At 43.4% G+C, this 16933-nt stretch overlaps 1 protein-coding gene across 1 annotated transcript; it reads left to right on the top strand.

The window, feature by feature from the left end:
- Nucleotides 1-148: 148 nt before the first annotated feature.
- PNLDC1 (PARN like ribonuclease domain containing exonuclease 1) lies at nt 149-11772 on the top strand. Its single transcript, XM_054162755.1, has 19 exons — nt 149-235; nt 727-784; nt 883-956; nt 1878-1911; nt 2033-2156; nt 2871-2959; nt 3235-3335; nt 4593-4672; nt 5859-5996; nt 6587-6656; nt 6888-6973; nt 7196-7251; nt 8335-8402; nt 9242-9295; nt 9505-9547; nt 10104-10209; nt 10684-10859; nt 11028-11126; nt 11672-11772. Exons 1-19 carry the CDS (start codon nt 160-162, stop codon nt 11739-11741), a joined length of 1602 nt encoding a protein of 533 aa, XP_054018730.1. The 5' UTR covers nt 149-159; the 3' UTR covers nt 11742-11772.
- Nucleotides 11773-16933: the final 5161 nt, after the last annotated feature.

The raw sequence follows: 16933 nt of genomic DNA on the forward strand, positions 1-16933 counted from the left end.
CGCTGCGTGTGACAGATTTTTCAGCCCTTTATATTTGGAGTCTAAACCTTTCTATCTTTTATTTTCGCGGCACCGCCACCCTCAGGTGTCGGCGGGCTTTGCTGCTTACATCTTAAAGCCGCCCCCACAGAGCGGCGCAGGCGCGCACGGTCGAGGGCAATGGAAGTGGGGGCGGCGTGTTTCGAGCGGCGCTTGTCGCGTCTCCAGAGTCGCATCCGCCGCGCTGCCTTCCTGGGTGAGAGGGGGGGCCCGCTCTGGTTAGCGGTGCTTCGATCCCTGCGGCCCTCCCGGCCACGGTCCCGGGCCTCCTGCTGAGGGGGAGAGTCAGGCCTTTGCCCGTCGAGGGCCGAGGTCATAGTGACGGCGGCACTGAGATGCATTTTAGTGGGTGAGCACCGAGACGCTGCCGTTTAAAACCGGCGGCGTTTTGGCAAGCGCGCCCTCGCAGCGGTGCTGGCCGTGGCTCGGTGGGGTGTACAGGCTGTTAGCTACAGGCAGGGTCACACCCCAGAAGTGAGGGAGTCCCCGCTCGGGGGAATGTTTTGATTTCCTATCCCCGCAGCAGGGGTGAGGGAGGCGCCACTTCCGCGGCATTCGGTTGCCTTTTCTCGAGCTTGCTCCTGGTGGGTTTTGGTGAAGAGGGACCTGTTTCAGACATCCTTGTCCTGATGCTGGTGGAATGCACGCTTTACACAAGTGTTTTTTGTGTTCTTTTCGCCTCGACAGCCCTTGATATGGAGTTTACTGGTTTGCATTCAACTTTCCCACAGAATAACGACCCCAGGTAAAGGACTTTGAATGTAAGGGACACTTGCAGCTTTAGCTCTGTAAGAACTACCCATGTGTTGTTTCTGCTTCCCCTAGTTCTGGTTTTGTTCATAGCCTGTTTGACTCCCCTGCGGAACGGTATCTGAAGGCTAGGCGGAGCGTTCAGCACTTCACTGTTCCTCAACTTGGTAAGTGCTGTTCTGGACACCGAAACGAGTTTCCCGAGGTCCCAGTAGTAGCCGGCCCTTGCCCTGCTGGTAGCTCTAGGCTTGATTTGCGCCTTACAGACCCAATTCTTTGCTGTGGGAGGGTAGGATTTTTTTTTTTAAACCCTCTGAAGTGTAATGCTATTAGCTTTTTAATATTTTAAAACGCTTAAAGTCAGGTGGGCCATGTACTTTTTACTGGTCTGAAGTTTGTGTTTTAAGATTGCAGATACAGGGCTTTAGAGTAGGCAAACAAGTAGTAATTGACAGCAGCTCATATTGAAGACTATAATTTTATACAGTGTATAAGTAAGGAAACCATTAGGAAAATCAAGGCTAGTATTTCTGAAACTCCTAAAGAAAAAAAAAAAAAAGCAAGGGAAGTCCTGTGGTGGAGTGCTGTTGACAGTTAAGAACTAGTTAGAAGTCAAGAAACCAGTTCCAAAACTGCTTAAAATACTGTTTGAAGCTTTAGGCCACATAAAATCTTAATGTACTTCTAAAGGATTAATAATAATAAAAAAAGAACCTAGATAGTAAAATAGTTACTTTTCTGTGGTGCCCATCTCCTTCCAAATGCTTTTGTAGCATAGTAGGACCTGCATTACACATGATTGCAGATTTTCATCACCAGCTCACCTCACCCATTGTTCAATCCATTTGCTGTTTAAACAGACTTGACTCCTTTTCCCACTTACCAGTAAAAACTTGTCCCTTGGGGGACAACTTGGGGAGCTGAGGAGTGGCCTTGTAGTTGCTGTTAAGATTCACCCTGTATGTAGCATTAGTGAATGGAAAACGTCCTCCGTAAGGGGATCCTGACATCCGTTCTTTAGCTGTCACAGTATCTATAGGCATCCATCTAAGTATTGCCATTTCAACAGAAGTTTCTCTGTATTGCAGGGCTGGCAATATTCTCAAATGAAAATTCAAACAAGTAAGTAAAAAGGTAGTTTTCAGTTATAATGATGACAGTGCAGTTGAGATTTACCCAGAATTCTCTTGGGGGGAGTTATTTCTTGCAATTATGTGCTAGAAAGATTTTTGTCTTTTTGTAGGTATGTGGTGCATTCGTACAACTTTTTTCTCTTTCCATCGACCATGGGAACTACAGATGTCGAATTTACCATCTCTGCATCTAGCATTCAGTTCCTGTCTCATTATGGCTTTGACTATAATAAGGTATGGAATCTCTCTGACAGAAACACAGAACAAAGGAAGTCTCTGCAATTACAGGAGAAATTAAGATGACTGTTCCTACATTTCTGGGAAAATTAGCATCTTGCTCCAGTGTGAATGTATCATGTGGTTCATTATCAACAGGGAGAGTTAGTCCTGGTTTTTTTGAACTGCCATATAGTCAGTAACCACACCTGTGGTAGCCAAAGAGAGATTTTCCCCACCTCAGAAAAGGAAGACCTATCTCTGGTGAGCTGAGGAGTTATTAAATGGATCTCAGTGGGAGTCTTCACTAGCTATGAAGGTGGGGAAGCCTCAGTTTACCTGCATCTTCCATATTACTATATTTCCCATAAAATTCAGACCACGTAGTCATACAAGAGCACTGTTTAGCAGTTTTGTATAGGAAGCATCACGAAAGCTTGACACTTGAAGTATCTCATTACAGGCAAGATAAAAGCAGAGTAATAAAAATTGATTACAGTTGACAAAAATTCTCTTCTTTCCTCTATGCATAAACACTTCTTCCTTTATGTAAGAATGCATCTTGCATTACCTACAGTTTGCATTTTTGAAGAGGATATTCTGAGAATGAGGAACACCAGCAGCTTCCAAGTACATGCTGGTTTTGAACCTGGCCAATGTGCTGTTCTCTAGTTTTCTGCAAGAAAGTCCAGTGGAGGGTAACCAGCCTGGCTGTTTTTGATCCCCCCTCAGTTCCTCAAAGATGGAATCCCATACATGAATGATGTACAGGAGAAGATTCTTAGCCAGCATCTCTCAGCAAGTAGCTGGAAACACAGCAGGTGAGCACCATTCAGAGAGGTGGCTCCTCACTACTGACTCTGGTGACAGCTCACCTTCTTTCAGATCACACTGTAGAAATACTCATGCCTATTGGTCTGAATGTCTCACCACCACAGCATGTTCCAGCATGCTGTGATCTGTCTGAAGGAAGATTGAGATCACAGGGTACAGTGTGGAGAGTTGGCTGATTGTTAGGAAAAGATGCTTTTGCTTTCCCACAGCAAGGCATGAGACTTTTTCTTACATTGCCTTTTTCCACCTGATTCTGCTTTAGTTCCCTGGACAGGGATGTGCTGAAGAAGGCTATTGATAAAGTGACCTGTTGGATAGCTGCTGCAGAGGAAGAGGAGACTATGATTCTGCAGGATCTGAGTGGTATGAAACAGGATGCCTTTGAGTGGTTTCATCACTTCTGAACCCCAAGGACTGCTACTGTCCTTTGCTGCCTGTTCTGTTAAACTGCTCTGTTGAGAAGAAAAGCATCTATGCCCATCCGGACTTTGCATCTTTTTGCCCCTGTGTATATCTAGGTTCCTCTCTGGGATTCATCTCTGCACATTGTTTTTCTGCTCTCTGAAGTGGTGATTTTTCTGCAGTGGAAGTGGATGCCTAGGAGCTTGGAGTGTGGTAGTCAACTTTCATTTGTGCTGTTTCAGAGCCATAGCTGGAAAATTTGTACTTACTCTGAATCAGGACAACTTCTGACTTGTTACAAATTTTGGGTGATCTCGTTTTTGTTTTCTTCCCCTTGGCAAAGAGAGAGGCACTCACCTTTCCGAGTTTTTCTTTTGATGTGGAGCAACAAAGAGTGCCATAGAGACATATATATGCCAGTAAGGATAGACAGTCCACTTACCACATGCATTAGCTCTTGGGAGTGCTGTGGCAGAGCTGAGGAATTCCTGCACTGTTCTGGAGGAGCAGAGGGACAGAGAATCATAGATTGCTCAGAGAAACAAAATCTTAATCCTCTAGTTCAGGGAGTAATAGAAGAGGTTAAGAAGGAGGAAGAACAGAAAGTATTCAAGGATTTGTCTTTTTTGTGTGAAATGCAGGGGGTGGATAGTGTACTGTATCTTTTGTGTCAGCTGTAGTAGATATGATACTGATACTTTATTAGGGTTTGGCAACAGTGAGCACCTGTGACAAAGACACTAAGTAAGCAATAGGACTGATTAAAGTGTCTCCTCAGAAGAGGACTGGGTTCATTCCTTATCAGCTGTGGGGGGAAAATGTGTTGGTACCTCTCATAGGCATTTGGCTTCTGGGTGTGTTGCTCTGAAACCTTCCAAACCCACATTCAGTCTTTTTCAAAACAGTAGCCTTCCTGCCTCTTCAGTTCACTTTTTGTTCTGTGTACTCACAAAAGAAGTTCTCAGTCCCATGTTTCTTTTTTGTTTTGCTCCCTCTAATGCCCATTTGGCTGTCATCCTTTATGGTAATATGCCAAGGTCATACATTCAGGAATATTTTTTTATACACTGGGGGAGAAGCATCTGGTCAGTTCTTCTGTCTGGAAAAAAGCGTTTTCTTAAATTGGTTTGTCTGAACCTCTGAAGTTTTTACTACTTTTTTTGTTTGTGTGTTTGGTTTTGTTTTTTGAGGGTTTATGCTTGTTTGTTTTTGTGTCAGGCTATCAGATGTTTGACGTTCAGCTGGTTTTGAGACGGGCTTTCCAAAATGTTTGGACACAGCCTCTTGGAGGGAAAAAGGTGAGAAGGAAATGTGAACCTTTTGAAAATAAGGCTTCTATCTAGACAGATAGGACTGGCGTTCTTGCAGGGACACTGAAGTGTTGCTGGTACTTTTAATGGTAAGGTCCAGAACGAGGAGAGGACAATAACAAGGAATGTTCTACAAAGTATTCATTGTGGGATACCAAGAAAAGTTATACAGAAAACTGAGTAACTTCAGTTTCTTAATGTCTTGTAGCCCCAGAATACCTTGAGCTGGAAGTACTTGTCCATGAGGCACTTCTAAAGGGACCCTCTTTGTAGCTCCAGACTTTGTTAGATCTCTCAGTGCTTCCACAAGAATGTACAGATTTTAGCCTTTTTTTTCTTGGTACTTTTCCTTTGGTGACTTTTGCCAGGTAGTTACTGTGAAGGCTTTTACTTGCTGTTACATGGCTTACTGTTTGCAATTGCTATTTTATGTTTGGTGCAATATTTTCTGAATGATGGCTGTGGACTTCTCAAAACATAGTGTGAGTATGATACCAGTCAGTTGTTTCGAAGTACATGACAGAAGTCAAAATGAGTGGCAGATCTCCCCAGCCTTCTCACCCAAAGCATAGCCTCTGGGCACTCAGTTTGTGTGACTGCTGTTTTGTTTCTAGTTTTCAGTGCCATAAATTTACCATATTGGTGTTAAGTTCAATTGAATTATGTTCAGTTGTGCGCCAAAAAACCCAGCTGTGGTAGGAACCGTTCTCTTAACAAGAGAATCATTAACATGACACTGTAGAAGGAAATCTCTTATGTTACTGGATCACTGATCTCCATATGGAAGAGAAGTGAGACAGATCCAAGGTCCCAGGGAATGCATTATTTCCCCATTCTTAATAACCTAGAATGTAAACTTATCTTCAGAATTACCCACAGTAAGCAATGTACATATAATTAGCATGGGAGGTTGAGACACCCAATGACTGCTCTTGTGTGGCCTCAAGCTTCACCAGGGGAGGTAGAGGCTGGGCATGAGCAAAAGTTTTTTGCTGAAAGGTCATTTGAACAGGCTGCCCAGCTCGGTCATTGAGTCACCATCTCTGGAGGTGTTTAAGAGCCATGTGGATGTGGTTCCTGAGTCATGGTTTAGTGGTGGACTTAGTAAATAGCTGGACTCAATGACCTTGAAGATTTTTTTTTCCAACCTAAATGATTCTATGATTGTTTTCAGGTAATGGTGAAAAAAGTGAGTCCACAGCATCGTCAGCTTCTGGAGAACTCTCGTTACGACTACTGCCAGAAGGAGCGTATTCTCCTGTCTGCCCGCGGCTTCACCAACCTCTTCCAGACACTTGTTAGAGCCAAGAAGGTAAAATGCTTTATCCCTTCTCTCATTTTTCATCTCTTTTTTTGCTTTACTATACTGGATGTAAAGAGATTATAAAAGATTAAGCAGTAATTTATATTAAGTGACTCATTCAGTGTGCTTATCCTGTTTTATTTCAGTAAAACTGAGATGAATTCTTAGGTTGTAATCATGGTTGAAAAAAGTGAGTGTTAAACCATTGGCCTGATTGTGTGGAAATTCTTTCTTAAGTTCTGTATGCATGTTATTGAATGAATTTCAACTTCAGAAGACTATGGGTGATGTGCAGGCAAAGGCTGTTCTTCACTTTCTGAGTAAGCCTATAAATCTGATTGCTGCAAGATTTTACTAGTATTAACTGAGAATCTAACTCGCTCTTTAGGTCCACTCAAACTAGAATGCTGCTGGAAAAAATACCCTGCTTTAGAGAGTCCACATTTCCTGAAAGCACCTTTGAGTGAGCATGTGTAGATACTGTCTACCAGAGGAAAGGATTATAGCTGTTACACATGCCTAAAGATTGGTTATCTCTGAGATATCCTCGAAAATATGTTCCAATGGGTTGTTATGTTATGTTTGTACTCTTTCTGTAGCCCCTGGTGGGACACAACATGCTTATGGACCTTATGCATCTTCATGACAAGTTCTACAAGCCCCTTCCAGGTACACAGCTGCTGTCTTTGCAATGGGGATGGGACAGTAATCACAGTGATCATCCATGGCCCTGGCCATCCACAGTGCTTAGCAAGCAGCAGTGCAAGTTGCCTCTTCTGAGCTCTAACTGCTAGACCTGTGCATTGCTCCTCTGACTTCACCTCTTTTGTACTTGTTTGAAATAACATTGGCTTTTCTGCAGTTCCATAATGTCTTTCTCTAAATGTGCTTTGCTTTTAGAAAGCTATGAAGAGTTTAAAAGGAATATTCACAACCTGTTTCCTGTCCTCATAGACACCAAGACTGTAACAAAATCTATCTGGAAGGTGAGATGCAAAGGTCTTTTTGTTTGGATTTAAAACTTGTCTTTCAGCCAAAAGACATCTTTCCTCAGTGCCCTGTGGTTACAGCACTGTGACCAGCTCTCAGCGTTGCTCTGAGACATTCTGATTTTAGATCTCATCTAGTGAGTCAGCAGTACCAGTAAATGAGCCCACTTACCACAGGGTTTGTCTTGGTTGGTTTGCTAACATGTTCTCATTTTACAGAAATGCCCGTTTCCTCGAGCGTCTGATCTTTTGGAGGCATATACGATTCTGTGCAGGTAAGTGGTGGGGTTTCAGGTGTTTAGCAATCCCTTTATTTTCTTGGGAAAGATACTTCAAAGTCAGTCATTTTACATGTTCATACTTTCCCTCCTCCCAGATGTTTTTCAGTTGGTTTCTTTCTAAATTTAAGAGCAAAATAGGTGCTCATCTTTCTCTTAAAGTAACCGTGCAGTAAATGATTTGTTCTAAGTCACTTCTCATCTCGTACCACCATTATTCCAGTGATCAGGGGTTTGGCTTGCAGACAGTCTAACATATAACTTTAGAGCTGTATGTCAATTGTGCCATGTCATATTATGAGATGAGTGATTTTCAGTTCTCAGTGAAAATACACTCTTAATTTCAAATGCTAGCTCCCAAGAAAGAGCTGCACTGAGCCCAATGCAGTAACTAAATACACTGTTCAAATGGAGCACATAAGTAGACAGCATTCCTCATGATCTTAGGTGTGATGTAGTAGAACAGTTCTGTGGTGTGTGGTTTTTTTTTGTTTCCCCTACACATTTGTGGATAAATTGTTCATGTACATTTTGCTAAGAAAGAAAATGTCAACTCTTCTCTCGCCCCCAACTCCCAAGAAGGAGATGTAAAATTAGTGCTTATAAAAGCAGTACTGGGATTCTGGAGTGGGGTGGTTTTGTTGTTGATTTCACAGTTTAAGACTGGTCTCTTCACAATTTTTGTGATTGTTTGTTTTCTTTTATTCAGTCATTCCAGGAGTATCTGTTTATTAATCTGCCTTCCAGAGTTCCTCATTCAAATGGAACCATTTAGTCAAATCCTTTCCATTGATTTTTAGTTCTGTTCACATTTTTTGTATGCAGTTAGAGCAGACTTACTGCTTAGAAGGTTTGACTGGGGCTAGAGACTGAGAAAGTATTTAGGAGTTATTTTTCAGGAAGAAAACTGGTAGATGTTTTCTAGCTAAATGTCTTAGCCTTTTCATAGAATACTACAAAAACTCTTTTAAAGTCTTTACTGGGTTTTTCTGAAATGAAGCCACAGGTCACTGGAGAATAGTAATTTGTCTTTAACCTAGTGAGGAAAGACAAAAACTTAACACATCCAATTGTCTTCAGCAGCAACCTAAATCTCAAAGATCCAACGTGCCCAGTGATAGCTCTTGCAAGTGATTGCTCCAGATACGGTATGTTCTTAAGTAAATCTATACAACCTGGTACCTTAAAATAGTTCTGTTTTACTCTCTGGATGTTCATGTGCAAAGCATAAGTAAGTGCCAGTGAGTCTGCTGAATTTGCACGAAGCTGCTGCTGATACTTGTTTTTGTCCAGACCCAAAGCCTGGGCTCCCAAGAGGTGATGTGTTTTGTGTGTTCCTGGTAGCTGACAAGGATAGTGCCCAGCAGGTTTGCATCATGGTGCTAGTACCAATGTTGTGTGCACTTCAGTTGGGCTGAACTGAGCCTGCCTTGGGGCTATGAAGATTCAATAGCTCTTAAAAGGGGCAAGGGGAGGTGGGAAACAGTGGGTTCCAGAAAGTAGCAGGAGCTTGGTGGCTCATGTAGAGGAGGGTGTGTTCAGTACATGGTTTGATACTGGCTGTAGGGCAGATGTTTCCTAGCTTCTCCTGGCAGCATGGTGTCCTGCATTGCAGGGCTCCCTGTGTTTCAAAATAGTTCCTATTCTATTTATAATATATGGAACACAATTTGGTTGCAATCGTCATGAAAATTAATTTACATATATATTTTTAATGTGCATAAGGTTTTCAGCCATTCATGGAACTGCTGCCTTTGTGTTGGTATCATTTTAAAATGTATGGCAAGACCTTGTATGAGGTGTAAAGGTTTCAGGGTGAGGAAATAAATAGAGCTGAGGGTGGGGGGGGAAAAAACTCCCAAAACACAACAGTGGATCTTATGAATGCTACAACTCCACAGTGGAGCAGTTTCCACAGCATGCTAAGGATGTTTACTTGTTTTTAAAAATTATTATTTTATTTTTTATTTTGTTGGGACACTTGCAGCTGAGAAGAAATTTCCTCATGAGGCAGGCTACGATGCATTTCTCTGTGGCTCAGGTAAAATGCTGCTTAAATGCTTTAGAATTTGGGCTGGGATTTGGCAATTCTTTCCCACTCTGTAGCTCCATGTTGTGCTAAGAAATATTTGTTTATACACAGTCTGTTGCTCTTGGTAACATAGCTGCACTTCAGTGAGTTTTTGCTTTCCATTTGTTTAGTTACATTTCTTTAGCTTTGTTCTAATGCTGCCTCAACATTCCTCCTAGTTCTTCTGAAGTCGGCTCATTTGCTGCTGTGCAGACACACAGAGTGAGTTATGTTTAAATGTTTACTGAAAACTGCTTTAAGAGGATGGGACCCTATGGAAAAGGGTTGTCAGCTTGCTCTGGCTGACTTTGTTTTGTGGGCTGGCCTTCCTTTTGGATAAGGGCAAGTGTTACTGGGAACGTCACTGTTCTTATTAGAGTTTTATTTTAGAAATCTGAAAGTAGTAGCTTTATGTCAAAGCTGACATTTAAAAAAAGAAAAAGAAATCAGGGGCCATGCAATGGCTCAGAGGTTGGGAAATAACATTGTGACTCCTTGATTCTTGAACAAGCTCTCTCAAGATCAGTTCACTTGGGTAAGGGTCAAATAATTTTCCATGAGTTTCCATTTTTGAAATCTGTGATTCAGTGCTTTCAGTTAAGATCAGAAAAGGCAGCTGCTCAAAGCTCTTCCCTTTGCTTGCAGCTCTTTATATACAAGATACCAAGACCTGAAATGCCTTTTTTGTCCCTAATTCAAGAGTTACTTCAGGAGATCTGTGCTCAAAACACACTGTACAGTGCTGGACAAACAAGTCTTTGTTGCATTTTGTTTGCAGATGTAGTGAGGCAGTGGAGGCTGTGCCTTCTTTCTCTCAGTATCTCACCGTGTTAGCCAAGTATCTGAACAAAGTGAATTTCATCCGAGGTGGTGTTTCAAGCATTGTGCGTATGAATTGCAAGTCTGAGACCACTTTATGGGATGTGTGGGTTTGTAGCCTAGCTGATGGCTTCGTCAGAGGAGAAAAATCCACCAGTGCCTGGACTTACCGTTGCAGAAGTTGCTGTCATTACACAGTTGACCTTTGCCATTTTGAAATGAGTTGAATTTCTGCTTGTGGAATGTTTTAATATTGTTACCCTGTCAGATCACATTCCCCTAATTCTCTGTGCACTGTAATAGAGCTTGCTGTTTCTTGTGTGGTTTCTCTGATGGTTTCCCATGGTAAATTTGGTAGTTTGCTTTTATGACTTAGCTTTAGAAAAATCTTGGGACAAAAGAAAAATAATTAGACACCAACACCTGTGGTGCATAACTTGTCTTACTTTTGTCACAGTCTGTATATTTTCTGGTTCTATTAGTAGTGCTTCTTTAGCATTTCTGAACTCAGGTATGTCTCAATATTGCACATTTTCCAGAATTTTTCAGGAGAGGACACTCCCTGCCGGCATCCCCCTCTCTTGGTTGTCCATGTCCAAGGCTGGCCAGAGGTGAATGAAAGGCAGATTTACCAAGAGTTTAAAGCGTTTTGTCGCTTTGATGTCAGACGACTTTCAAAGAACCAGTTCATTCTGCTCTCCAATAAATTCAAGCAGTAAGTGACTGGAAAGTCTTAATATTTTGTTCCTTGATCCTCTCTGATCTAGGTCATCATCCCACTTTCCCTCTGCTGTGACCACTGTTAAAGAGATTTCTGTCCTTAGTTGTGGGATGCTATAAGCAGCCCGGAAGTCACGGCTCACGACCTCCGCTTTTGTTACAGCGTCAGGTTTGTTCTGCGAGACTTTAAGCATCACCCTCATCTGCGGATTTCCGTCTACCGCCACTGGAGGCACTCTCCGCAAGTGAACTGCCTTCTGCGGTGAGCTAGTGAAATGGCATGCGCAGGGAGGGGGAAATACCGCTCCTTGCAGAGCACCCTGCCCTGCCACAGAAGCAGGCGGCCTCTCTTTTGCAATGTGCTTCCTTCCTTCTTTCTCCCTTCAGGAGAACAAGGACTTTAGAAGCAGGTTCATTTGCCGACTGCTGAGCTTTCAGCCCAACTGGACTTTAGTCTTGATCCTCATTTAACTGGGGACTGTTACCCTATGGATAGTACAAGACTATGTATGTGCTGTCCTAACAGGGCTTTATCTCAATGATCTGTAGTGCTAGGTCTAATAAGATTGAGCAGAGCGAGGCAGTCTCCAAAGTGCGGGATGGATGTGTTTTTAATACAGCAGCCTTGAAAGCTTGGTAGTAGGAGCAAACTCAAGATTTAAGGTGCAACAGGCAGTGACAGCGATGCTCATGAAGAGTGAGTTTCTTGCTTGACCCAGTTTGGAAAAGAATCTTAGTGCTTACTAAAAATAAAATTAAGCTCCAAATAAAGTAATCTAACAGCATTTTATTATTCTTATCCTTTAGAGTGTCTGGTATTGTGGTGGTGTGGTCTCTGTTGGCCTTTGCACTCGGAGAAGCTCCTCGTTCATTCTGAAAGACTGCCTTACGGATGAGATATGTGGAACACAGATCTTATTTTTCATGTTTGTCTATGTTTTGTTTCACTTCATTCAATAAACATAAGCAAAAAATACAATAAAAAAAGCTATGAATAGTGGGGGGTTTTGTGTGGTTGTGGGGTTATTTTTTTTTTTCTTTTTTCTTTCTTCTTCTTCCTTGGAAGTATGTTTGTAAAGAGGATGTGTTGCTTTCCAATTTGAATATTTTGTAATCTGTTCAAAGCCTAGTCCCCTCCTGAAGAGGGAGAGAGGTTCTTTCAATATCCAATTTACTTTGATCCTCTGGTGGTTGTAACATCTATTTGTAACCCTGGTTTATTCCCAGTGCTTGTGCTGCTGCATAAAACACATTTCTGATGAAGTTCAGGAAGTCATAAAATGCAGGAGGGTATTTTTAGCTTCAATTGTAAAATAAGGGAAATGTCACTTAGAATCATAGAATCAATAAGGTTGGAAAAGACCTCAAAGATCATCAAGTCCAACCTGTCGCCCAAGACCTCATGACTGCTAAACCATGGCTTCAAGTGCCACATCCAGTCCTTTTTTGAACACCTCCAGGGACAGTGACTCCACCACCTCCCTGGGCAGCCCATTCCAATGGCTAACAACTCTTCTCTGTGAAGAACTTTTTCTTCACCTCAAGCCTAAGCTTCCCCTGGTGCATTTTGAGACTGTGTCCTCTTGTTCTGGTGCTGGTGGGCAGTTGATGGAGTAACCACTCCTGGGCCTCATGAAGGATTCTGGGGAATAGTAAATAATTTGTAGTGCTATTAATGTGATGCAGTGGTATTTTCAGTGGAGCTGAGGTTAAGCACAGGTAAGTGGAGTTTCCAGTTCCAGCTTCCAGTTTGTGCAATACACACAGGTCAGGTGAGTTGGCACACACTTCTGTTTGCTTCCAGTGCACAGTGTGTGAGCAGTTCTTTAGCCAAAAGTATCATGAGATACACTTTGTCAATCAGTTTCTCTGATACAGCTGGAGTATTTGTCAGTTCAGGGACTATAGTCTTCATAAATTTTTCTTACTAATTTCCTTCTCTTACTAGTTTCCAAATAATGGTCCCTAGATTTCATCAGGCAGATCTAATTGGAGGGGGGGCATAACCATGTGCCGTATATAGAACCTGCCTTTAATTGCCTGTAAAATGGGAGATGCTACAGGGGACCTTAATGCAGCAGCACAGTATTGTGGTGTGCCTGAAGATCGTGTGCTCTGGGGTGCTCTTTAGGAGAGAAGGGCAGTGTATCTTCAGATGTGGTTCTGCATGGCTTGTGGTTTACATTTCTTATTTCATAAGCCAGCTCCTAGCCAGACAAGTAATTGAGCTCTTGATTGATTGTTGTGGGTTTTCTTTGGTAACTCCTTCAGTGATGGGGTTCTCTGTTGCAGTGTTCCTTCAGATAGGAGTGGAAGTATCTGCCTCTTGTCTATGCAATTTATAAAATATTTTCTTTGGTCTTTTAATATTAGATACCTCTCTTGTGAGGAGAACACAGGCTCTGGGTGTTGTGTAGCTTTGGGGAAATGTTCATTGGGTGTTACATGCAGTAGCGTGCATTTCCCCGTAAAAACACTTTTCTTGGCTTACGATGTGGGAAACAATACTCCTGTTCTTGGGGGTCAGGATTCAGTGAACTACTGAAATGTGGGAAGATGCAGCCTTGCTTCCAACTAATATTTACATCCTGGGGATTATGAAGATGTAGATGTTGTTATCTTGGAGAAGCAAAGCAGTTTTTATGGGAGCCTGCGCTTTGAAGGAACAAAGAAATTGTCCTGTCTTTTAAATCTGGTTCCTTTCCTCCCGTTTTTCTTCTCCCAAGTGGCAGGAAGACAAAAAAATGAATTGGTTCTTTGCAGAACTATTCTCTCTCTTGGTTCATTGTCTGGAAAAAAGGAAAAACATACTTCCTTGTAGAAGAAAGAAGAGATCCTTTCACCCTTTTTTGAGAAATTGCCCATGAGTCTGACCATGCCTTCTCCCTTTTCAAGGGACAGACATGTCTCAGACAGAAGCAGTGCAGTGAATCAAGAAGTTCGCCTTTCCTGCACTGGAGCTGGGAGAACTTACAAATAACAATTGCTGTAGATCTGCTAGATGCTCCTACTATAAACCAGTTAAGCTTAGATACAGAGTAAATACATGAAGAAGAAAAGAGAGTGGGTTGAGTATATTCTGATCTCCTTCCTAGGGGAGAATTTATAGAAACAAGTTGCCTGTCTGCAGTAACCTAGGGTCACTCACTGCTCAGAGCCTTTTAAAGACATCAGTCAGATGTACTAGCTGTCAGTTCCCATGAAATGGGTTAGCTGGGGGCTAGTCTAACAAATCAGAGCAGCAACTTTTAGCTGTGGGAACAGATTTACAAGTTTTTTCTGAGCAGCTGTAAATCAAGACAAAAATCTCCCTGAGCATGCCAATCTGGCCATTCCCACCTCAGCTATTGCTTCTGCTCCAGCCTAGGGAGTTGTTATTAATTGAAGTTGAAAGTATCAAAAGTAGTTTAGGTTACGCCTGTTCCTGCATGCCTTCTACAAGGAGTGTGTGTGTGATACTTTTTGATGTTTGTAAAGCCACCGCAGAGTGGTGGAACTTCCCTCATAACTCCCTCTGCAGAAGCACGTGTCAAAGTTGCTGGGTGGCTTTAAGGGCTGGCAGGTCAGAAAATCAAGCCTGTCTCCCTAAAACAGTGATGAAACCACAGCAAAGTCCCTAGCAGCAGTTATAGAATAACTGCTTCTCAGCACTGTGAGGAACTTATACTTTAGCTGTAAGATTTGAAAATATAATTTCAACCCTCAATGAAACAAGATGGTAGAATTCAAGTTGTGAAGGTGTGCATTAAAATCAAAGCCATGCAAATAGAGCATTGCAGATCAGATTATAGCTATTTCCAAGAATGTCCTTGGCATGGGACGATTCATAGGTGCCTTTTCTATCAGTACCCTAACAGGCATAAAACAAAGTAAGCATTTAAAAATACCTGTGAGGTGGAAATCTGCAAGAGGTAATGGTTGCAATGCATGAGAAACACAGGGTGTCTGGGCAGAAGCACATACGGGGCGGGGGGGGGGAGAAAAAAGGTGTTATTTGAAAGATGAAAATGGGTTGTTCAACACCATCCAGCACAGACAAATTGAGAAAATCCTCAAGTAGTTCTAAGTCTGGACCTGGTCTAACTTACTGACACCACTGCAGTTTCTATCTGGGTTTCTAAGCAGTGGAGGATTAATTGGTAATCCTTGTTTTGAAGTCATACAAACTATTTGTCATATAAAGCTTGGCTCTGGTGATCAGACAGAGCTGTGCATCTTCTGAGCTTGCCTTGAAAGGTGCTGCTAGGAATTTCTGCTTTGCCTCCAGGCCATGCCATCTACACTTTCTCCCTGTTTGACAAGCTGCTTCCTTACAAGTGTGGCCAGCATAGCCAAACCAGGTGGTTCTCTCACCCACTGCACTCATCTGTTCTGTGCAGAAAACACATTTTGCCATTCCTACATAAATACAAGGATCTGGAAAACCACAGGTTCCCACAGCTGCCTGCAGTGCTCAAAACCTGCCCCCCTCCCCTGGGATGTGGGACTGAAACAAATTGGTGTAATTGTTCCATAGGGCTGTTGGGTCATGGGAACTGATGCCACAGAAGACATGCTGGGCTCCTAGCCCTCCCCTGTGGTCTAGCAGCCTCCAGGGGTTGGGCTGGGGCTGGCTGCTCCGCCAGGGGTGTCCCTGTGGAGGGATGATGTTCTTCCTCCACAGCTTGTATTGTTGAACATCCTATATATACAATAACTTGGCACAAGTGATGGGGGACAGAAATGCAACTGGACAACCTTTTGTAATCCCATAGGCACCCATTGCCATCTTTAGACTCCCAAATACCTGCACAGTCTGTCTGGCACTTCTGATTCTATACCTGCTCCCTACTGAACTTAGCCTCCTTTATCTTTGTAATTCCAGTGGTGGTAACTGCTGGAGAGGACATGTGGAGGAACAAATGGTACTTGTTGGTGGCTGCTGGCCCATGGTGGCTTCACACTGAGCAAGAGCTAGGGCTGCTGCTGTATAGAGCACTGCTCTATCCCCATGCTTCGGGCAGTTCTCAACAAAGGTGTGCTTGTCCATCAGCTATTTTTATCAGTATTTGTGCTAGAGCAGTGGTTGTGAACTCCTGGCAGACATGCTATGATTAGCAGCCCCATTGCTGGCAGAGCAAGAGTACAAGAGGTCCCTGATCTCACCCTTTCTTCCCACTTGTTGGTCCCCACCAGGTCCCAGGGTGTCTCAGAGTAGGAAAGAGATGGGCTTTGCCTTTTCTCAGTGGGGAAGGAGGGCTAGAAGAAGTTGGATTTGGAGAGGGTGGACAGAAATCGTGACTAGGAGCTGAAGGTGGTATGAAAGTGTTTGCTACAATGATCATAGTATCAGTATCATATTAGCAGGAAGGGACCACAAGGATCATCTAGTTCCAACCTCCCTGCCATGGGCAGGGACACCCCACACTAGATCAGGCTGGCCAGAGCCTCATCCAGCCTGGTCTTAAACAACTCCAGGGACGGTGCCCCAACCACCTCCTTGGACAACCCATTCGAGGGCTTCACCACTCTCATGGTGAAGAACTTCCTCCTCACCTCCAGCCTGAATCTCCCCACCTCCAGCTTCATTCCATTCCCCCTAGTCCTATCACTACCTGATATCCTGAGAAGTCCCTCCCCAGCCTTCTTGTAAGCCCCCTTCAGATACTGGAAGGCCACAATTAGGTCACCTCAGAGCCTTCTCTTCTCCAGCCTGAACAGCCCCAACTCCTTCAATCTGTCCTCACAGGAGAGGTGCTCCAGCCCTCTGCTCATCCTTGTGGCCCTTCTCTGGGCACGTTCCAGCATGTCCATATCCCTCTTGTAATAGGGGCTCCAGAACTGGATGCAGCACTCCAGGTGGGGTCTCACCAGAGCTGAGTAGAGGGGTAGAATCACCTCCCTTGACCTGCTGGCCACACTTCTCTTGATGCAGCCCAGGATCTGATTGGCTTTCCGGGCTGCAAGTGCACACTGAGAGCTTATATTGAGCTTTTTGTCCACCAGCACCCCCAGGTCTCTCTCCTCAGGGCTGCTTTCCAGCCAGTCACTGCCCAGCCTGTATTTGTGCCTGGGATTGCCTCAACCCAG

Source organism: Dryobates pubescens, chromosome 6, assembly GCF_014839835.1.
Source record: "Dryobates pubescens isolate bDryPub1 chromosome 6, bDryPub1.pri, whole genome shotgun sequence".
NCBI lineage: Eukaryota > Metazoa > Chordata > Aves > Piciformes > Picidae > Dryobates > Dryobates pubescens.